The sequence below is a fragment of the Ischnura elegans genome, chromosome 2 (assembly GCF_921293095.1).
Source record: "Ischnura elegans chromosome 2, ioIscEleg1.1, whole genome shotgun sequence".
NCBI classification, from domain to species: Eukaryota; Metazoa; Arthropoda; class Insecta; order Odonata; family Coenagrionidae; genus Ischnura; species Ischnura elegans.
In genome coordinates this window covers 138,301,113-138,324,632 of record NC_060247.1, presented here as the reverse complement: position 1 = coordinate 138,324,632, position 23,520 = coordinate 138,301,113, and the positions used below count along the sequence as shown (strand labels likewise).

Here is a 23,520-nt window from a genome sequence, read left to right as displayed (position 1 = left end):
AATTACAGAGCCTCAATCATTTGGTTTCACATAAATAACTTTCATATTAAAATAAAGGAATATTTTGTACGGTAACTCTTATAAGTTGTCTTTAATTTAAAACATGAGAAGACTGATATTTGCCTGTCAGACCCATGCATCCCACTCCCCCAGAAAAGTAGCCTGGATTCGCCGTTGCTCTGAACTATAACAACCCTGATACATACTAACTTAAAAGATTTTATGCATAAAAATTTGGAATGAAAAAAGTTTGATTATTGGAGGCTCAACTAAATAGTCACAAGGAATGCACAACACTTACCCAATGTGAGGTTTTTGGTTTTGCTCAGATCCAGTTGCTTCAATATGAGCATGCGAGTGACTCCCAGCAGATTCTGCATCTTTTCCTTCAAAGTCTGCAAGAGTTTGAAAAAAGAGTTAAGATATATAGCAACAATACGATAATGATGAGAGTGCTTTCTGAAGGGCTCAAAACCTTAGTTAAAACTAGAGATGTGCGAATAGTATCTGCGAATACTCGAATACCTCAAATACAAGAAAGTATTCGATATTCGAGGTCTCAAATAATAGGGTAGTTTCCTTCATCAAAGAAAACGAAAGGCATTGATTGCGATTCGTTACCCACCATTAGTGTATACATAATATACAAATTACTTGGTTTTAGAAATACCGGTTTAGACGAATGGCAATAGTCAATTTTAATCCTCATTTGAAAAAGGCCAGATTGGCGGCCATGCGATACCACTCCACGTGACTTCACAGGGACCTAGTTTCTATAGGAGAAGATAGGAGTTTTACATTGTCTGAGGTCACCAATGCATGCAAGAGGCACAGAGCTCAGGGAAACATGTCTTCATAATTACTTATTAAAACTGGCTAAGGTCGGAAAGTTTTCTTCGTTTGATAAGGTATAAATAATACTTATTTAAGCCAAGCGCTACCAGCTAGCATGGTACTCTGCTACCTGCTAGCATTCTGTGTCGTATCAGCGCTCAGAGCCTCGCCCCAAGGTCACCTCACTTGCGGCAGCGGGAACCAGAACAACATCACACGGAGTTTACCCGGCATTCATACTTAACCACACGTTTTCGCATGCTTTAAAATTTTCACTTTTCATTTAATCGCCAAAAATAGATGTCGCCATTTAAAAATCTAAATGCATGAAATACGTACTCCAGGATTGATAATCTTTCGATTCTTTCGATTTAGGCAAAAAAAAATAATAGGAAACCACCCTATTATCCTAAAGGTACGCTATCGAATACTTTGAATTTTGCACCATACAATGTCGCACGTGGAAAAATGTAAAAAACTCAAGTCGTTTAGTGCATGCAGCACTGTTATTGACAAGTTGACGAACTACATCAAATTCGCGGATTGGAGCAGTGAAAAGAGTTTGACGTGGGGAACCAAAAATGATCAGGTGAAAAAATCCATAAATCCCCGATTCCCCCCACCAGGAGAACCTCAGTGCCGTAGGATAGTAACTACGTAGCATAATTCCCAAAATCCATTACCCCCTCCATCCATCAGCCCTCGGCCCCTCCTCTGAAGCTTTCTTCTTCTCCGAAATCAAACAAAAGGCACCAGCTCGCGCAGGGCTCATAATACGAACACCAAAAATCAAAAGCTTAAAAAGAAAATATCAAGTTACAGGAGAATAATAGAAGCGTGTTTTGCGCCCCCCTTTTTCTCACCCACAGACCTTTTTCAGCCTACCTGCTTCAAAGTTCCCAGTTTCTGGAGGTCAACTGCTTGAATCACCTATTAGCCCAAAAGGTGTCTAACAATGACTTTCAGCAATTGATATTACACCTTAATTGGATTGAAATATTAGTAATGTGCACGTAATTTAAAAAAGAATAAGACCAAACGTGACGCATTTCTGACTTTATTTAAGCATTTTACGCAAGGAAATAAATTTCAAAATACGACGGAGACTTAGCATTCTGGCGAGACTCGATATGAGCAACAGAGCTTCTCGGAAGTTGATGCGGTTTTTTCCGAAAACATATATCAAGTTACAATTTATGAGTTGTGCTATAAATCTCTATTGTTACAGTCACAGACGAAGGGATATTTTCTCAGGATATTTGGTTTCTCCCTGGTAGCAATTCTAATTCGCCTTCTTATCTCGTGAGAACTTCCAAAGATGGACTGAAAATAATTGAAGAAAATCCGGTGGAGAAGCGCATGTACTTTGAAAAACGCCTTAGATTGTCCGCTAGCACTTGACAGCAGGAGTGGGGGTAAAGTGAGCTACCTGATGAAAATAAGAAGTTGGATGGAGCCAAGTATGAGATGGGCGTGCCGCTGAAATGGCCTTTGGTATATGAGAATGTATACATCAGACAGAAATCCAATGTAGTAGTGTAAATGCCAAGACGGCATGCAATCATTTTTTCCTGAGGTGGTGTGTCCCCTTAGAATATATGAAAGAGATGTTAGTTGAATTGACTATATGCCCAATTGTTTCCATAAAATTTAAATATTCCATTAATCAGCTAAATTCCTGTTTGAATTCTTTAAAGGAAATCACAATTACTTGCCAAAATCTTGGGTTTCCTGCTGCATAGGCAACCTAGTCAAACAGTCCCGCATTCATCGTTTAGTATTCGAGGTATTCGAATATTCGAGCAATGATTCAATATTCGAATTGATATTCAAGTTCGAGAAATCTACTATTCGACCCATCTCTAGTTAAAACTTTTGCTGTTACTCGTCATGCGAAATAAAAACTATTGGGATATGTTGCCACTGCAATTTTTGGGTGGCGCTAACATTTCCCAACCTGTGTTCAAGGGAATCTGGTAAGGGGAATTGAAATTCATACACATGGAACTTGTTCAGTAGAAAAAATGAACGTATTAACCAGGAAAACGTGCTAACGAGGAAAGTAAATACAGTGGAACCCAGATCTATCATTTTCCCGCATTCATCGTTCGCCATTCCTGGTCCCAAATAAAGTTCCAGTGTAATTTTTTCAGGCATCTATCGCAGCCCCCCTTCCTCTTGCTGAGCAGATGAGTTGTTCTAGTTCCCCCAACTGGCCGCTGTCGACGCCCTCCAACGGGTCATGTTTTTGTCATTATTCTTATTCAATTTATTACTTTCCACATGCATATTTCTTTGTTTTTAAAGTCGCATTGTACTATTAACTTGGCTAGAAATCTTTTGCTGTGACTGTTGCTCGCCAAAAATAATAAATTCAATTAATTACAACATGCAAAGCTTACAATTTCCAATTTATGTCAATTTAGCTAAGCTAGACAGAAAAAATGCAGTGACTGTTATGTATTAGCGAAGGTTTCACGTCGATAGTATCGTACTCATTACTCCAATTAGAAAAATTGATTAGCGGGGCAATCACCTTTCGCCCTAAGGCTTCCCAGACCTTTTAGTTTTACCTCTAATATATATATATTGTTACGGCAGCGCTAGCTATTATTTATGGGGAGCACTTGTCCCAGTTTCTACCCTTTCCTTTTTCTTGGCTCTTAAGTTTATTTAGTGTAAGTTTAGTTTATTTTGTGTACGTGTGAACAGCATTTTTTGAATACCGCGCAACGATGTGAGTGAATCACGACCCGACAGATCGCGCAAGTGAAAACCACTGCCCTCCCTCCCTTCCCCTCTAACGAGGTGTGCTTAACGAGATTGAGCCACCAGGCATCGGGCAGAGACGGTGGAGAGACGCTCAGGAGACTCCTGAGACAGCTACGACTCGCCTTGACTCGAGTGGGTCGAGCCTTGAGCCACCAGGCATGCGGAGAGACAGAAATGATCGGCAGACTCCCGAGGCAACTACGGCTTGCATTTGCTCAAGTCAGTTGAGCATTGAGCCACTAGGCATCGGAGAGAGAGAGAAAGCACCTTGGCAACTCTCCAGTCAACGGCCTGGAAAATGCAACGAGGAACCATCATGAGCTCATGAGTGAGAAGTCTGCTCGGCCTCGCCATGACTTCATTTTCCCGAACAAGGTGTAGTAATAAACCGTGCCCTCACCACTTTCCCCGGTCGAAGCAGTGTCGAGAACGTTTTTCTCTCCTACCCCCTACCCTCTTTTTCCCCCGTTTCAAGTTGCGCTGGAACAATAAGTGAACCTTGAATTTCTAATGTGTAGCAGTGGACTTTTAAACCCTGCAAGAAGATTTAAATGCAGTTCATTTTAAACTTACTTTTATGTTATCACGTTGATTTTTGATTTCTTTGTATTTTGAATCCAATCCTTGACAATCCGGCCCTACTAACATCATTTCAAGTGCTACTCCCCATATTTTTTGTATGTTAACTTTAATTATCACGTTTTTTGTGAATAAACGCATTTCTTGTGTTCGCAACCCATGAATACGTGTGGTCTCTTTACCCTCAACCTCCCCTTCCAATTATCCCCTTCGTTTTGCTTCCCAAAATTTATTCGTTTTTTCACGTCGCCCCCACTCGGAGGTGTTTCCTGCTCTACTTTATAACGGACGCAAACCCGTTCGTCACAATATATATACAATAAACTCTCAAATTATACAAAGTCAGTTGGACCGGAAAATTGGCACTTTGTAAAATCAAGTTTCGATATTTCAAACCTTTTTCATAAGTCAAGAAAAAATGTTCGCTTTTGTTTCCATCGCCCTTTTTTGTCTTTAGTGGCCTTATTTAAATGTTTTCGATGGTTATTCACGGTAGAATTCTTAGAAAAGGCTTTTTGTTATCGATTTATGCTGTGAAAGATCGTTAAATAATTATACCCACATAAAATTCCCATTTCTTGTACATACTTTAATATCAACGATCGCTTAAGAAATTCCCGACCAGTTTAGAAAACGTAATCAAATAATGAATTGCAAAGTTTATTATAAGAATTTAATGTTATAAATTTGTGGTTAGGAGCGAATAGAAACTATTAAGTAAGCGTAAGATAGATATTTGTTTCCAGCACCCACGGAAATATTAGCGGCAGCCGGCCTAACCATACTCTAAGGGCATAACCGCCATTTAATTCGCCCTCTATCGCTGAGGGACGAGAAAAAAAAAAAGAAAAATGAGGGCCTCAACCCGTTTCCAAAATAACCTTCGTAAGTTAATATTTCGAGTTACTCCATATTTTCAGCTGAATGTGCTATCCTTTCAATTAGTTATTTTCATTGAGATTCAGTTACGATCATAAATTACGTAGGATATGATTATCTTCTGGCGAATATTTGAAGTAAATTCTGTTTGAGTTTTCCACCCGGCTACTGTGCTCCATCATCTTTGCAGACGCAGCTATGAAAGACTTTATTCTTCATCAGGACCATATTCTTCATACCGGGTGTGAAGTGCTATGTTCATATAGTATGTCTCTCTTCTTTTATGCCGACAGGAGCAAGGTTCCAACCGGAAAATTAAGTTTTAGAACACGAGAACGTTAATATTCTTTCCCTACTTAATTTCATGAATTTCAATTGCCTCACCCAGTCTCATCATCAGTTAACTGACAAAATTCCACAACAAGGACAGCACTGAGTTACGATGATAACTTTTAGATGTGTGAACGAGCCAGTGGTTCCGACCATGGTGGGTATGTGCGTAGTGTAAACCAAGTAGTGTATAAATGCGAGTACCATTGGCAATTGGCAATGCCAAGATCACTCCATCTCTTACTCTCAGGGCCGATTTCACCAACGCCGATCAACGCTTGATCTTGGATCAACTGTACAAATAATCTCAAATCACACTGATCGAGTTTCACCAACGACAATCAGCGCTAATCGGGGATCAAAATCCTTGATCAAGTTGATCATGGATTTTCTTTGATCAAGCCATGATCAACCAAGATGGCCGACGCACTGTCATCATCTGGTGAGGAGTTGGATATAATTATAGATTATTTCAACTTACGTGCACACCACAGGTCCTTGGAAGTAAATGCGTATGATATATATACGAAGAATAAGGAGTTTAAAAATGAAATTTAGATTATCCAAACCTGGCGTTGATTTCGTCTTAGGGCGTATTCGTAACAGGACAAAGGAAACAGAAGGAATCATCCATATCACCCGTAGAACAGCTTTTAATAGCTCCGAGATTCTACGTAACGGAAAGCTTTCAGTTAAATTGAGTGGCTTGAACACACGGTATTTAAATTTAGCGGGTTTTCAACATGAGAGTAACGAATATCGAAACGCTGAGATTGACGTTGTTTATGAAGACACCAGCGGACACCGGTATGTCGTTGGAAGATATTCCTACTGTTGGTCTTGTTTCGTTGATGGTTTTGTATTTAAATCATACGTTTTATTATAACTGCTGTGTGTGCGGTAATAGTATGTAATATAAAGTATACTTGCATGGAATCAAATGGTAGTTCAATCGGTCAGTAGTTGCGAAGGTTTGTAACGTTAAATTTCAAGTTGTTTGTTTGAAGGATATTAATTTGAGGAAAGAAATTTACTATATTAGCTAGTATTAATATCATTGCTGCTGTCCGAGTAAATAGCATGTAGAATTATATTGTGTGTATGATAATAGTCGCGTCAAGTTTCCATGTAAGTACATAAGTTAACCTCGATTTCAAGATTAGCATTTTGGTACCTCAGCTTACACAAGGAGTTCACTTCATTTTAGTTTCATGTACGTAAATCAAGTGTTATGGCCATACAAGTCAAAACCATTGAAAAAGTATCTTCAAAATTATATGTCCCTTAACCTTCGCTTGATCGATGTTGGCCTTTCGGTGACGTTGGAGATGACACATTTTAATTAGAAATTTAATCAATGAACTTAATATAACCTTGACTGATTATTTTAACAGTGGCAAATGTGAAAATAGTTCATGATTTTTAAAGGTAACCGAAGATAATGGTATTACGGTATGCTTGTACTATATTGTGGTACTACAAATTCTGGGTAGATTTTATTAATTAATGGTCAAGAGATAAGAAGTAATGAACGATGTAGTCTTATTCATTATACACGCTCAGGTGTTAGTCATATTCATCTAGGTGATGTACTTAGATAACACTGCTGCACAGGATTTGGAGCAAACTGGTAATAGTGTTTTTTTTAGGCGTATCCTCAAGATGAGTAATGTATAGTAGTGCACTTTAAAATATCTTACTTCATAAATGTGATGTAGGTGAGGAGGTCACATAACCCACAATGTTATGTAAAATGGCTAATCATAAACCAGTGAAAGAATCCTATTAATTTTCTTAACTACCTATTGAATACTCAGCATAGTAATAAATACATTAAGGTGTAAAATCATGGCAATCGACAATTTAATTGCATGCATTACATTTACAGCTGTGGTATTAATAAGATATTAGAATGCAAATTAGAGATTTTTAACCATAATCTTCAATGAAGTATATTATGTATCAACGACATTAAATTGTTTTTGAGTAATGTCTACTGCTGTTGGATGTATATCACAATTTATTTTACATGAGTTCTTGGGCATGATGAGTTTGTCGCTCCTAATATAAGGAAGTGATAAATAGATGTCAGTATGTGATGTGAGGTAAGATCGTGGGCGCAAATTCATGAATTGTGTTAATATAAAATCAGTGTTGTTTAACTATAGTATGTGATGGTTCACAATAATTTAGATATGGGAAGTATAAAGTTTAATACGCTACATTGTTCACACATCAATTATAGCTTGATATATACTGCAGCTTTGTTAGTATAATAAAATAAACTGGATTAGTTTATTTTGTTGTGTCATTATTGTTATCATTTCATCATAACCATCCCCTGTATACATGTTTGGAAATTAAGTTAAGGATTATCTTTTAAAATTAAAGCATGAAAATGGAGCAATATCTTTCTTCATTTGGTCTATAATCCTCACATGTTATCATTATAAAATACAAGTGAATAAAATAAAAAGAAAAAATTGCTGTTGGAATTTTTTGATGCTAGGACCTTTGTAATGCTAGTATGAGTTGAGTAGAGTTAGGCCTGGAAATAATTATGTACACCTAGAAGTGTAGCTCATCACATAGCTAGTAGCTAGACTATTATTAAAATGATTGATACGGATTATTGCAATTATGTATTGCGATAGACTTCTCACTAAACAATAATAAGATACCAAATGTAACTGGTAGGTCAGTTGTTAGTTCCCTAGGGAGCAATTGACCTGATTTAGGCGATTGAAATTCTTACCAACCTTTTATGTACATATTTATAAATTCTTCATGGCAATATAATATCCTTCAGATCTATTTTTCATCATAATTCAATGGTGGCAGTAATGGTGGTGGGAATAATTCAATGATAGCAGTGGTTACCAAATGACTTGATATTTATGTTGAAAATAAATTTTGAAATTTCTAAATGCATTGCTCCAGTATACCTTAAAATGCAGTCTTGATTGTGTCTCATTAAAATATTTTACATGCCATTGTAAATAACCTAACAAACTATGGTCTGAATGAGATTAATTAACTTTTTATTTTCACATTGAGGTTTATTTTATGTAGCTGACAGTCATTTAACCTGCCTCAAGTTGCAATATACATTTATGTAATTAGGTAAGAGGAAGCTATGAAGCTCCTGAGATTTAAAAGTTTTTGCAGATACATAGTAATTGGTGAACTACTTATAGTGAGTAAATCAAGCAGTGTAATTTAAAGATCCCATTTTTTAAAGCAATGCTGTACCAAGAACTCATACAATTTCCTAGTGGAAGAGAGGAATTTGTGAGAATGGAAGAAGAATTTTTTGGGATTGCTGGATTCCCAGGCATCATTGGGGCAATAGACTGCATGCATATCCCAACAACTTCATCTGGAGGAAGTCCTAATTTTCTATCAATGCCCAGGCAGTTTGCTCCCCTACACTGTAATTGACTTATTCGGTGGCTTGGGTCTGTTCACGATAGCACTATTTTCAAAAAAGTTCATTTGAGGGCTAAAGTATAAAGTGCAGAGATACCAGATGATCATTTATATGGTGATGGCGGTTATCCCTTCAGACCATACCTCCTAACCCTCTAGTTACACCCTGTAAACAGAGGGGAGAGGAAGTACAACCTTGCTCATGAGCAAAGTCTAAACCCATTTGAACGTTGTTTTGGGCAAGGACGTACCCAGTATCAAAACTATGGGGGGGGGGGGGGGGGGGGGGGCAAGCCATGGTTGTTCAAGTTGTAGGTAAGATTTAAGCATGGAAAAGGTGAACGAAATTAATATTTTAAGAAAACTGTAACGACTCTTTTTTAATTTTTAAAATTATTAGCTTGAAAAAATATTATTTTCCAAAAAGACATTTTTGATTTTTGCCTCTAAGGGGGGGCAGCTGCCCCCTCGCTGGGTACGCCCATGGTTTTGGGGTATTGAAACAGAGGTTGCCTTCCCTCTCCATTGGACTAAGAATGAAAAAAATACATATTTCCTCATCATTGTGACTACTAGGGTTTTACACAAAATTTCAATTATATTCCAAGAGAAGGTACTCATTCAAGATGCCAATGTGAATCTTCATCAACCCATGGGAGAGGGATCCACAGGAGAAGCTGTTTGACTGGCCTTAATTAATGGCATACTTTTATGAGTTTTCTTAAAAATAAATTCTTCTTTCATAATGACCAGAGCATGGTTCCTCATGGTAAATGGTTTTCTCTCATTTTTACCTGAGCAAAAAAAATTAAATGGTAAATGTCACATATTTTAAACCTGCAGATAAATTACAGAAGTAATTTTTTACCTCAATTCACGGATAGTATAACTTGGAATTTAGATTTGATGACATTATTTAGGATAAAAAAACCTAGGATTTGAGAAATATGATTTATTTATTTTCTATCACTTTGGCTAGGGTAGCCTATTTTATCTCAATTTATATTTTTCTATTTTCCAAAGCTAGTAGGTACACTATTTTCCAGTTCATTATATTACGCTTATGCTTTTTTCTTTTCATTGCATATATTAGCATCTGTTCTTTTGTTTTATATAATATTTGAATGAGTTTCTACAAGATGAGATTCCTCTAACTCAGAGAAATTATTCGCTTTCGCTGTTTTTTAAACTCGAAAGTCGCGGTTTTCACGTAGGTAATGACAAATGCCGTTGTAATGCGCTGTAGACAGCCAATAGGAAAGCTACTTACAAATCTATGAGAATAATAATGCTACGCGATTGCCGATCAAGTAATTTTGATTGTTGATCAAGGATCAGATGTTGGTGAAACGGATGCGAGATTTGATCTCAGATCAGGGAATTGATGCCGATCAACTGATCGCCGATCAAAGAGAGGTTGGTGAAATCGGCCCTCAGTATTCTACCTTCCCCACCACCAGAGCCCACCAACATCATCCCAGCTTGAACAAAGGGCGCCCCCTGCCATGCACGCTTGAGCCCCTCACCCACAAGGATATTCGGATCAGAATATACAACTCATGGATAATAGAACAACGAATACCCCAATCCAGCCACTGTCTATAAACATTAATGCTCGATTTATTCTTAGCCACTTATTTTCTGCTTCTATCCCTAATTCAAATCATGATTCAAGATCAATAAAGTTGAAAAAAAAGAGAGACTTACTTGCAAGTAGAGGTGCCCACCAAGCAAGAGTTCTTGCATTGCCACTGAATCTGTTCCGTCTTCACCACATTCTTCTTGAACATATGAGAACAGTTTTCTCATCATGTACACAAGTGTATAAAATTTTTCCTCCCGTTGTTTCAAGTGTATAACAATACAATTTCTATTCAAGAGAAAAAATAACAAGCCTATAAATGTAAAGCAGAAATTATTGGGTAGAATTATAAGTGACATGCAAATTAAACCTAAACACAGTGGATATGCCAAATAATTCTCAATTACATTTTAAGTAACTTGGAATTTGCTTAAATTTAACACAGTGAGGTTGTAAATTCCGACCCAAAATCGCAATTCATCAAATAATTTTGGAAATGGAATGGAAAGGATAAGCTGTGTCTTTCCCATGCAGCATCCCTCTTGTAAGTTTAAACTGTGCCCACTTACTGTTGGCGACAAAATGATGTGCCGCTGTACTTAAGAAATTTATATCTCGACTTCGGTGCAAGCCATAATAATGAATAATACATCATTTCAAAGGGAATTTTATTCTTAATTCTAATTAATTGTTTTTTATGAAAAATTCAAAAATCAAGACACCCGAGTGCAATAAATGACTCCATAAAATTAGCCGTTTTGTCAACTTCATGAACTTTGTAACACAACCTACAACCTACAACCTAGGGGAAACTACCACGTCTACAACATTCATCTTCCACACTAAGTTGCAAACATTAACCCCTTCCCTGATTCGGACGACATATCTCGTCCTAAGAAGACGCGCAAAAACTGATGCGGCCGAGTTAACTCGTCCTATGTGAAATTCGCTTCTTCTTTCGTGATCTGGACGAGATATCTCGTCCCCTTATTATAAGTACGTAGTTTTGCCGTGAGAGTGCATACGTGTCTTCACAATGCATGATATCCTGCAAACTTCTACGTTTTTTCGAGGTCCAAAAGAGGGGAAAAAACTATTATTTCTCGTAATGTTTATGTTTCTAAACCTGTTGTGTATCGAGATGTGATAAATGAACAAAGAACTGCGATGTCTTTTCGCAGAGTTTTTATCAATCGTTGGAACAGCCGAAGTGAGTCGGCAGACAAGTGCCGTCTTGCTATTCTGAAGGTCGCGCGTTCGAATCTTGCTATCGGAAAGGATGTTGTAATATCTTTATTCAGTGAATGAATTGATTTGAAACATTTTATAAACACTACCAAGCAAAACTATCATTACTTACTCTTCAGTGTAGTCGACGGGACCTCGTAAATAAATTACGTCCAAGCTGCTTTTCTAAAGGTCACGTGTTCGAAAGCCATTTCTGTCAACTACGTAACAGTAGTCGGGAACTTTCTGATAATGTTCTTTTTCAGCAATATGGAGTCAAAATCTTCGCACCGAAAATCAACTTGCTCAGTGATGTTTTATTGCCTTTTTTCTTTATAATGACGAACTATATCTTTGTTTTTTAGTTTTCAGTATATTATTTAGCTACAAATACAAGTGATTATTATTTCATTTCTGTAAGTTCGTCAATATTTGTGAACGTGCATAGATTTGAGATGGAACCTTCGGCTATTCAGCAATTTCTCCCTTCCAGGGAAGACATATTTTCTATCTTCCAACCCCCAGGTTTAACCATTCCTTCTCTTCATCCATTGTTTTCTCCGCTCCGCCTTTCCTTTTACGCACTGTCGCGGCCGCCTTTTCATCCTCCTCCCCTCCGATCTCCCTTTCATGCAGCCGCTGCACCCTCATCGGTATTTCCCTACTGCCCTCCGCTTTCCCTTTTTACAGCCGCACATGACCCAAAACACTCTTTCTCACCATTTTTCCCTTCCCAATGCCTCTGACCCTCATGTTTTGGTTTGTTTGCCTCGGTCCTTTTACCAATATCTGTTTTGGGTACTTGCACTCCCATTCCATAAAATTCTAGTGTCAGTTCTACGTAGTCTTTTGGAGTGTTGACAGCTAACATTTTTTTCCTCGGAGAATTACTGTCTTTCGCGTTATTTTGACGTTTTCTCCAAGCATCCTTCCGCAATGGATAGTGACATTGAAAGTGATATGCAAAGTGACTCTGGAAGTGACATTCCCACGGACGATTTAGAGGACATTGAAATCTCTGGTTCGGAATCCAGCTTTTCCGAGCCTACGGATGCCAATGCCGAGGAGACAGAGGATGAAGATCTGACGCCAAATAAGGAATGGCAGGAAGTGAATACTCCCTCTCCTGCACCTCCAAGGTTCAACTTTGAAGGTAATTCATCTGTAAATTTTGAAGTTGATCCAAATCGCGGAGTGCAGCAATTTTTTGAACTGTTTTTTGATGACCATATAATTAAATTTATCACCGATGAAACAAATCGGTATGCAGAACAATATTTATGGAAAAATCCTTCCAGTTCAAGAGACCAATGGCGAGCTGTGAGTGCTGCTGAAATGCGTGTGTTTTTTGCACTGATAATGTTGCAAAGTATTGTGCGAAAACCTGAGCAGGAACATTTTTGGTCCACGAGGAGAATACTGAATACCCCTTTTTTTGGTGAGACGATGTCTTACCGGCGATTTGCAAAAATTCGTCAGTTTTTGCATTTTTGCAACAATGATGAGTACGATGCTCAAACTCATCCCAACCCAAAGCTCAATAAAATTTGGGAAATTTATCAAATTTTAAATGGTAAATTCAGCGAGTTTTACACTCCAGAAAGGGATGTGATGGTAGACGAAAGCCTCTTGCTATATAAAGGACGATTGGGTTGGCGTCAATATATTCCCCAAAAAAGAGCTAGATTCGGCATCAAAACTTTTGTTCTCTGCGAGTCCAGCACTGGATACGTCTGGTCAACAATCATTTATACCGGGAAAGGCACTACTCTTGACAAAGACATTGAAAGTAAGCCAATGTCCTCCCAAGTGGTATTGTCTCTGATGAAACCACTATTTGAAAAAGGGTATTGTGTCACGACGGACAATTTTTATACCTCTCCACAACTAGCCGAGGAATTAGTTTCCCAATCTTGTGACACTTATGGAACTGTGCGCGGAACACGAAAGGGGATGCCAGAGGGGCTGAAGAAGAAAAAAATGAAGAAAGGTGATGTGGCAGCTTTCCGAAAAGGAAAAATTTTGGTTCTTCGATGGAAAGACAAGAAGGAAGTAACGTTACTCTCTATGGTGCACAACAGGGAAATGAGAGAGGTGCAGAAAAGGGGGGCAGTGGTTATGAAACCAAAGGTAGTCGTTGATTACAATGAGACAATGGGGGGTGTTGACAGGGTAGATCAGCATTTGTCTGACTATCCAATCCCAAGAAAAAGAGGGAAAAAATATTATAAAAAATTATTTTTTCATTTGATGGAAATTTGCTTATGGAATTCTTATGTTTTATATCGAAAAACAGGTGGCGATAAAACTCATTTGCAATACAGGCTGGACCTAATAGATAGAATGATTGAACTGTACTTCCCAAGTGTTCCCTCCCCTAAGGCAGGTAGGCCACCTGCAAAAGCCCATCCCCTCCGAATTACCGAGAGGCATTTCCCAGACATAATCCCAACCACAGAAAACAAGTCAAACCCGACTCGGAAGTGTGCTGTGTGCTCCCAAAAGCGAGATGCGCGTGGAAAAATGGTGAGGAGGGAGAGTCGCTATTTTTGCCCTGACTGTAATGTGGGCCTTTGCGTTGCCCCTTGCGTCAAAGTGTACCACACAAAAATAGACTTTTAGTTTATATAATATTTTACTGTTTCAAATTTGGAGTTTATATTAATATTTTTCTAACTCCATCATCTGTTTTTTTAGTGAGTAATTTTTGTGACTATATTTATTGTGAAATATTTTACTTGATTTTTATGCAGAAGTACATGAAATTTTTTAAAAAGTGATATAATAAGAGTAACTTTTAAAATAAATGACTTCATAAAAACACTTAAATGATTGTTTTTTATTTAATATCTACCTGTAAATAATTAAAAAACCTAATAAAATAATATGACATTTTTTGAGATATTTGTTGAGAAATATCCGTCAGGGAAGGGGTTAATGTAGGTTAATAAAATGACTTTTGCATATTTTAAGAATGCATATTTTGTTGTAAAATAACGAAAAAGTTTAAAATTATCTAGTCCTTGTTTACCTTAAAAGAAAAAATAAAACTGATAAACACTTCTTAATTTTTTTGCAATTTTTCTATAATCCAAAAATACATTATTTCTAATTAGTATAGATTACATATGGACATTAAAAAAATATGCCGCAGCGAACGAATGCTGCGTTGCCACTTCATGCACGCGAATCTTTGCTTCCTGGTAACCAGCACTGGCCCCACACATTTGGCAATTAATAGTAGTTATTAACAAATTCACAAACATCAATATTTTTATAGATTATGGATCATTGCATATGGATCGTGCCCATATTAAAATAATAGTGAACCTTACAAAGTTTTATTTCTTCATTTCCAATTTAGAGGTCTTTTCATCTTTCAACCTCTAACACAATCCCTGCTAAATATATTTGCAAATGACCCCAATTTCACGTTGACATGTTGAAATTTTTCACTATACCTAATTACATTAACAACTTTCTAAGTAGAACAGAGCTCATGACAAAATCAATAAATCATATTTTAAAGACAAAATATTTAATGAAAATTAATTCTTCACAGAAAATCCTTAAAATATCCAATGACAAAAATTAACATTGATAAAACTTACTTTATCATGTAGAGGCACACTTGTTCATCGGTATAGAAGTGTGGCAAGTTGATAAAATGAGGACGGAAATATTGGCCAAGATGCTGACGGACATCAAATTGGGAATGGAGGCCTTGAAGGTGAAGTTCCTGAAGCATGTTCATAACACAGCTGCAATTCAATTCAGAAAATGTTAAAAATCTCCAACACCACCACAATCACTAATTGATACATTATATTGCAGAATAAATGAGAACTACAGGGATATGCTTTTGCGTAGAATTACTTAGGTCTTGTTTCCACTGTGCATCCACAATCACAGCAATAAGATAGTAACTACACAAGCATTCCGAGTAATGGTACTACGTAAATTACCTAATTCCTTTTTTTCTCTATGAAGGCAAATAGAGCTTTGTAACAGTAAGGCCAAGACATTATCACCACAGAGTTAAGTGCTATCATAATAATAACAGAGAATTACCTATTTTGCATAGCACAGCACATGTCCACTTAATATGTACACTAGGGTGGTCCTTGTTTTTTGATTTTTTGAATTACTTTCGGGACGCCCCCTCATTTTATGCCAACTGGTGTCAAAACATATCCTGTAATATATTATTGCCATTGGATAACGGGAAAACGTGCCGCATCGCACTCAAATTTTGGTATTTTCGGCTGTTATCCTGATATGAATGGCGATATGAAGGCAATGGTATTTTTCAACTGATTTTCTATGGTAAATAACGATACACTGGACATTTGGCATGCTGCTCCTAAAATATTTTCCGATTGTACAGATTAGGGAATTCCAGGTGCTCAGCAGCTCATGTTATACTGATTTTGAGAAAGCCTACAAAATTTTGCAAATCTCTAACCCTACCTCCTCAACACAATGCAGCTGGGTGTCAGAAGAACACTGCACTAATGAGTTGGCAGGTCCGCCCTCACTCCATCGTACCACTCTCCTCTCCAGTCTCAAACCTTTCCCTTCTCCATCACCTCAAATACCATTCACCAACATGGGCCACTTTTAATATGTCTGGCTAGCATTTGTTAATCATAATATGCTACACTCATTCCCATGATATGGAAATGGTTGAAAACTAAATTTAAGTGAATTAGTCAAGAATAATAGCCAGCCACACCAGTAGCCATAAATAGAGTATTTGCCAACTTAAATTGTTAAGATCAGCAAAATTTTCTCAACACAAAATAAAACCAGCCATAAGTGTTGCAATTTTTCTGATTCACAGAAGTATTTAATTTTCTTAACTTAAAATAATCCTGGCAAAGTGCAACTCCTTACCCCCTTAGAGTACATAGGTTCAAAGTCAAAATTACACCCAAACTTACCTGATATAATGGTCATCATCCTCTCGTCCTCTTGTTAATTCATTGAAAATGAACTCATCAGAAACATCTAGAAAGCATTTTAGAATCATTATCACAGGTACAAAGTACATCATCCGCCTGTAGGAGAACATAAGCTTGGCCGTTCCGTCAGTGAGAAAGTGTAGCACATTGCTCTGAAATAAAGTAATTACTAGTGTTTATCTCAAGTCATCTCATAATCTAGGCAAAATGATTTTTCAATTACAGTAAAACTTTAATTTTACGCAGTTGGAGGGACCAAAATATGGGCACTGTGTAAAATCAAGAGTTGGTATTGAGGAGGAGTATAGATTTCAGGATAACACTTGCTCATTATTTTTAGAATGCTTAGTCATACACTTTTGTATAGTTCTGATTTAAGCCAGAAACCGAGCCAGAAAAAGTCTCATACCTGAGTTTTTACGGTAAAAGAGCATGAAATCCTTTTCAATCGCGTCAGATACAGGTTTCCAGGATTCCATTATTCACTTGGAGGCAAGTAAAATGAAGCCTAATAATCTTATTTACTCACAAGCAACACCACAGATGGCGTGTTACCTTTACCCAGGAGAAATTTTGGAATGGTGATACTAAATGCTCGCAGAGAAGCTAATTTTTGAAAATATTCTCATTAAAAGCAGTTTTCAGGAAATCCTTCTTAACCACCTGCAGACAAACAAAGATTGGAGATTGAAGAAATGAGATATCTGAGGATAGTCATCCAAATTAACCCCATTAACAGGGAGCAAAATTTTGCTAAAACATCACAAAGGCTTTACACCCTGTGGGCCTGGGTTCACGGGCATTCTTGGGGGTGTCTCCTTGGTATGATAAATGGAGGTTTTACGATATAAAGAAGTTCACTACGAAGAGGTTTGCCAATAAATTTACAAGTATGTAAATCAGACGGGACCGTAGGGGTGGTATGAAGTATGGAGGTTTATGATGTAAAGAGGTTCACTACATAGAGGTTTTACTGTACGTCCATCCGGACAATTCATGCTGAGTAACATTGTATCGTACCATCACTAGGCGCAGCATCAGCTCCTACCTCTAGAAGCATCATTGCAAGAAATACCTCGTACTGCAAGGGTTTTGTCGGGGAGTAGGTTGTAAAAGAGTTCTGTTTCGTCTATGTTATATCATGCAGGGAATACTTCTTAAGATACTTAGGATCTGAGTCTTATCTTCCACGACTTCGGGTTTACACCGCAGGCCTCACCAGCAATTATGATGGGAGATAACCCTTTGGTGCTTTGAATTAGTATAACCAACCTTCCGAACTCTGGAAGTTCTCCATTCGCAATCTATCCCTTGCTTACAGTTAGACGTGTTTGGTATTTTTTGGCCATGGTGTCTACCATCAAATGCTTTCAATTCGCGCAACTCACGGATGTCATGTCAGAGTCATGGTTGAGCTTCCACGCGAGACAGACGTGGGCTGGTGCTTCGCTCGAGACAGGCAGGTGCCTTAGTGATGTGTTCAGTTGCGTCCAGAGTATAAGTGCATTCAATTACGAGGATAACTTCCTACTCAATTTAGAAGCTCGAGTTACTAATATTAAGTGGAAACCGCAGTTTAAAATGGCTAATTGCAGTGTATGTAATGTGAATGTTCTTAAGCGCCAGCTAAGGATTACCTGCAGTGAATGTCAAACTCAGTGTCACGCTACTTGTGTTCACTTGTCCAAAGAGGATATCGAGTATATTGGCGCTGAAAAGCAAAGTTGGCGTTGTCCTACCTGTGCTGCGGAAAAACGTAAGAGCATGTCAGTAATTCCACTGGCGGATACGGACACTGCTAGTATCTCTCATATTATAAACCTTCTAGAAGAAGCTAAAGAGGACAGGAAACGCATGGAATTGGACTTGAACAAGGCTATTGAGTTTGTGCACAATAGATTAGATGAAAATACTAAAGTGCTTCAAGAAAACTCAACGCAGATTGCTGAATATTTAGCGACAATAGACTTACTTAGGCAAGAAAATGTTGGCTTAAAATCTCGAGTGAGTGAATTAGAAAAGAGGTTAGACGACCAAGAGCAATATTCTCGCGTTAATGACCTTGAAATACACGGCATTCCCCAGCAACCAAATGAAAATACCTTAGAAATCGTGAAAAGTGTGGGGGACGCCCTTGGTGTTAAAATAACCGACGATATGGTGAACACATGCCACCGATTGGGAAAGAAGGGACACGAAGGCGGAACGAGAGGTATCATAGTCAAATTCGTCCGTAGGTATACAAAAGAAGAAATTCTTCAAAAGAGGCGAGTGAAAAGGACCTTCTCCACACGGCACCTGGGCTTGGCGACCGATACTCCGGTGTACATAAATGAGAGCCTGAGTCCAGGTCGGAGGAGACTCTTCGCTGCTGCGCGTCTTGCGAAGAAAGAAAAGGGATACAAATATTTATGGCTAAGGCATGGGACAATACTCATGAGGAAGAAGGAGAATGATCAAGTAATCACTCTGAAATCCTCTGATGACCTGGAGAAACTGTAAGCATTCTGTGAGTGAGTTATGTATGTCTTCAACCTATCTTTACTAACAAAATGCAGAGTACTGTTAATGATAGTGAATTTAATGGTGGCAGGTTCCTTGTCTTGCATCAAAATATAAGAAGTCTAAGAGCTAATTTTGATAAATTTGTATTTCAACTAATTAATCTCGATATAAAACCCGCTGTAATTGTTTTGACAGAAATTTGGGTCAATGACACTGAAGTATCTATGTATCAAATAACTGGCTATCGGAGTTTTGATGTGTGTAACAATAACTATAGGGCTGGAGGAGTTATTGCATATGTAGCAGATACTTATGAGTGTTCTTCTATTGATCTGGGTGAATTAAAAACTGCTGATATGGTTAAAATATCAGTAGGGATAAATGATTCTTCTTGGATAAGCATTATTGGTGTATATAGACTTAATTTTAATCCTGTTGAACATTTTTTGAGTGAATTGGAGAATGTATTAACCATCTCTAGTGAGAGGAATTTAATTGTAATTGGTGATATTAATTTATGTATATTACAACCCAACGATATTTCCTTTGAATATCAAACCCTTATGGCTAGTCATGGACTGGACCAGCTTATTCGAGTACCAACTAGAATTAGCAAAACGGGTAGTACATGTATAGATCACATTTTTTGCAGAAGTAGAGATAACTATAAGTATGAGGGAAGAGCGGACGATTGGGGTTTAACAGACCATCATGCTGTATCATGTTCTTTAAATATTAATGTACCCATTAATATATACGAACGAGTTTATCGAAGCCATTGCCGGATAAACTTTAACCATCTAAATAATAGTTTGCTAAGATGTGACTGGAATGATGTTTATTCACAACAAAATGTCAATGAAGCCTATGAAATATTTATAAATAAATTGAAATGCTGCATTGAAAAAGCTGAATACGTGTCAGACAGTAACAGATCGGGAGGAATGAAGAGGCCATGGATGACTTACGCTTTGTGCGGGAGAATTTCTAGGCGAAATTTTCTGTATAAAAAAATGAGGAAACACCCTGAAAATGAAAAGCTAAATAGGTACTACGTATCGTACACGCAAAGATTAGAATATGATATTAAAAAGCGCAAAGAAAAGTAATACAGGGACCTATTTGATAGTAATGTCAATAATACCGCTGCTCAATGGCGCATTTTAGATTCACTCACGGGAGGAAAGCAAGGAAATGAGAATTGTGTAAAAATTAGAACTAGTAATGGTATCGTTGTCACTAAGTGCCAGGACATTGTAAACGATTTTAGTTCACATTATGGTAAAGTAATTCAAGAATTGACCCAGAACAATTATTTTGAAAGTAATACGAATAAATACAAAGAAATATTCCCAACCTCCAATTCAATTGACTCACTGTTTTTTGTTCCTACTGATGCGAAAGAAATTAGCAGCATTATTAAGGAATTAAAGTCTAAAAAATCTAAAGGTGTTGATAATATTTCCACACAAGTTATAAAAGAAGTAAATGCAAATATTTCGGAGGTCCTTGCCCATATTGCTAATCTAAGTATGTATACTGGAATATTTCCTAAACAATTAAAAACTGCAATAGTGATACCAATTTTTAAAAAAGGTGATAAAATGAACGTAAATAATTACAGACCAATATCCCTATTATCTGTATTAGCTAAAATAATAGAAAAAGTTGTTAAAGTCAGACTTCTTAAATTTCTAAATCAGCATAGTTTTTTCAATAAAAACCAATTTGGATTTATGAGTGGTAAGAGTACAGAGGATGCATTATTAAAATTCTGTTCAGAGCTGAACGACGGACTGAATAAGAACTGTAGAGTTGCTGGCTTATTTGTAGACATTACCAAAGCCTTCGACTCCATTAATCATAACATACTAATGAATCGATTATGGGAAGCGGGTATACGTGGAACCGCATATGATTGGTTTCAAAGTTATCTTTGTGATCGAGATCAATGTGTGCGTCTCAAAAATTGCTACAGTGAAAAGATTCGACTCACCTGTGGTGTCCCACAGGGTTCTGTGTTGGGACCCATACTGTTTTTAATATATGTAAACAATTTATGTGCTGGCAGGTTTAAAGGTCAATTAACGTCATTCGCAGATGACACTGCACTAAGTTACTCTGTTAATAGTGTTGATGATCTATATGAACACATACAAAGTGATCTATTAACACTCAATATGTGGTTTTCGGCTAATTATATGTTGTTAAGTGAAAAAACGAAATATATTATGTTTAGCATGAGTAAATCTACCTCAAACAAAAGTAAACTATACTATCAATGTGCAAATTGTATAAAAGATAATGTTACTTCCTGTGATAAATGTATTTTGATCGAACAGGTTAGTCACATAAAATATTTAGGTATATATTTTGACCAAAATTGTAAATGGAAGTCTCACATAAATAAATTAAAATCAGAAATGATTACTATTGTAAGAAAATTCTACTTCCTCAGATACATATGCCCTGAATCAGTGTTAAAAATGGTATATTATGCTCTCGTTAATTCAAGATTGCAATACGGAATAGCCTGCTGGGGTGGAGCATATTTTATCAACATTAAACCATTGATAGTGGCGCAAAAAAGGGTTATCAGGGTTATAACACGATCGTATAGGAAAAGCCACTCATTTCCTCTATTCAAAAAATTAGATGTCCTCCCACTAAGGCATTTATTCATTTATAAAGTCCTTAGAATATTCTATAACCGTAGTGGTGAAAAGGCCCGACCACAAAACTATGACATTAGAGCTTGGAGAAACTTCCATATACCTAGGCCGACGACCGAAATTTATCGACAGTCATACAATTACTTAGGGCCTAAATTGTTTAGCATGTTGCCGAGTAATGTAGCAAACTCGGAAAAAAGATGGGGATTTAAATCCGCAGTTAAAAAATGGCTTATGATGTGTGAGGAAGTAGAGTTTCTACTAAGAAAGGTGGGTTGAAAAGTTTACAATAAAAGGTATATTGTATATTCTATGTATGTAATTATGCGTTTATATAAGAAAAATAAGAAAAATAGTTATCCTTGTCCAAATATTTGAAATACGTTTTGTAATAATGAATGCAATCGGCAATAGAACAAATAACTGAATACAAAGAAATTTTACTTCTCATGTGTGCTAGCACCAGACCTATGTAAAAAGTTTATGATGGTAGCCCCAAAACTACTAAAAGGGGTACCTATATATTCCAAAATATTTAAGTATGTTCTAAAATGTAATATTTGATTGTAAATGGAATAAATTATATATATTATATATATTATATATATTATATATTATGTGCGGGTATACTGCCTACTTCTTTCCGCCGCCCGAAGAACAAAAGAAGATCAAGCATTCGCAAACGTTAATGCCACAGTATTTTCACCAAAATGAACTACTTATTTATCGAACGACAGTTTACCACATAAATTTGAGACTGAGCACTCCATGTTAACTTCATTTCTAACAGATCGCAAGAAATTACAGAGATTAGGGACTCTTGGTGAAGGTTTTCCGGCGATGGAAACTCTCACTTTGGCGAGTGCCAACACCAAAGGGCCTCGTAAAAACGAATTTTTTTACATGCTTATTAAAGGGTCAATTGACGGTGCCTCGGCTATCTCTTGTAATGGCGGTGGTCTTGCTATAGCCCGTACTCGCTTTAACGAGGTTCCACTGTATATATTTCCTCTCATTTTCGTCAAACGATGGACGTGGGAAAATTATACGTCGAGACCACAATCTTCAAACAATCAATGCGGAAAACGATACTTCAGGGAACGATAGATGCAGGAAAAAATTACATTGTCTATATGGAACTTTATTTGGGACCAGGAGCGGTGAACGATGATTGCGGGAAAACGATCAATGTGGGAAAAATAGATCGGGATTCCACTGTACTAATTTTTATGAATCTTTTTTCACCAAAATTAAGCCAGATCATAGCAAATATTTTACCCAAATTATACTTGCTTGCTATACTCACAACATCATAACTAACAATATAATGCTTAGATGATGTATTATTTGTGTCATGTTTGGATTCATTCTTTTGCAAGTCCGACATAGAATGCCAATTTTGCAACTCTATGAAGAAAAATGCTGGCATAAAAAGTGATAAAATTGGGGTGTATAAATTGAATTGTCATAGTGGAGTAGCATACATCACCCAGACTGGACGTTTGAAGAGTAGAGACTGAAGTTTAAAGAGAGAAAAAAGAACACCAATAGTACCTATGTCAAAAATAAGGATCTGACGTCTCTCTTTGCCAAACATCTGCTGGACAAGAATCATCATAGTGAATTTGTGCCAGAGATCCTTCACATAGAGAAGAAGGGATAAAGACTTGACACATTAGAGCAATTGAAAACTTTAAGAAGTGTCACAAATACGGATTTTATTGTCAACTAAATTTTGTGTTCTTTC

The 23,520-nt window shown here is 37.1% G+C and overlaps 1 protein-coding gene across 1 annotated transcript in view; it reads right to left on the bottom strand.

Moving 5' to 3' along the window:
- LOC124154686 (DNA-directed RNA polymerase I subunit RPA2) overlaps positions 1–23,520 on the bottom strand; it is a 155,598-nt gene that overhangs the window by 102,298 nt on the left and 29,780 nt on the right. Inside the window, exons 5-8 of the mRNA XM_046528563.1 lie at positions 16,576–16,748; positions 15,244–15,393; positions 10,531–10,693; positions 302–395 (exon numbers count right to left, since the gene is read on the bottom strand). Of these exons, the coding sequence (XP_046384519.1) occupies positions 302–395; positions 10,531–10,693; positions 15,244–15,393; positions 16,576–16,748 (580 nt within the window). The remainder of the gene's footprint in view (positions 1–301; positions 396–10,530; positions 10,694–15,243; positions 15,394–16,575; positions 16,749–23,520) is intronic.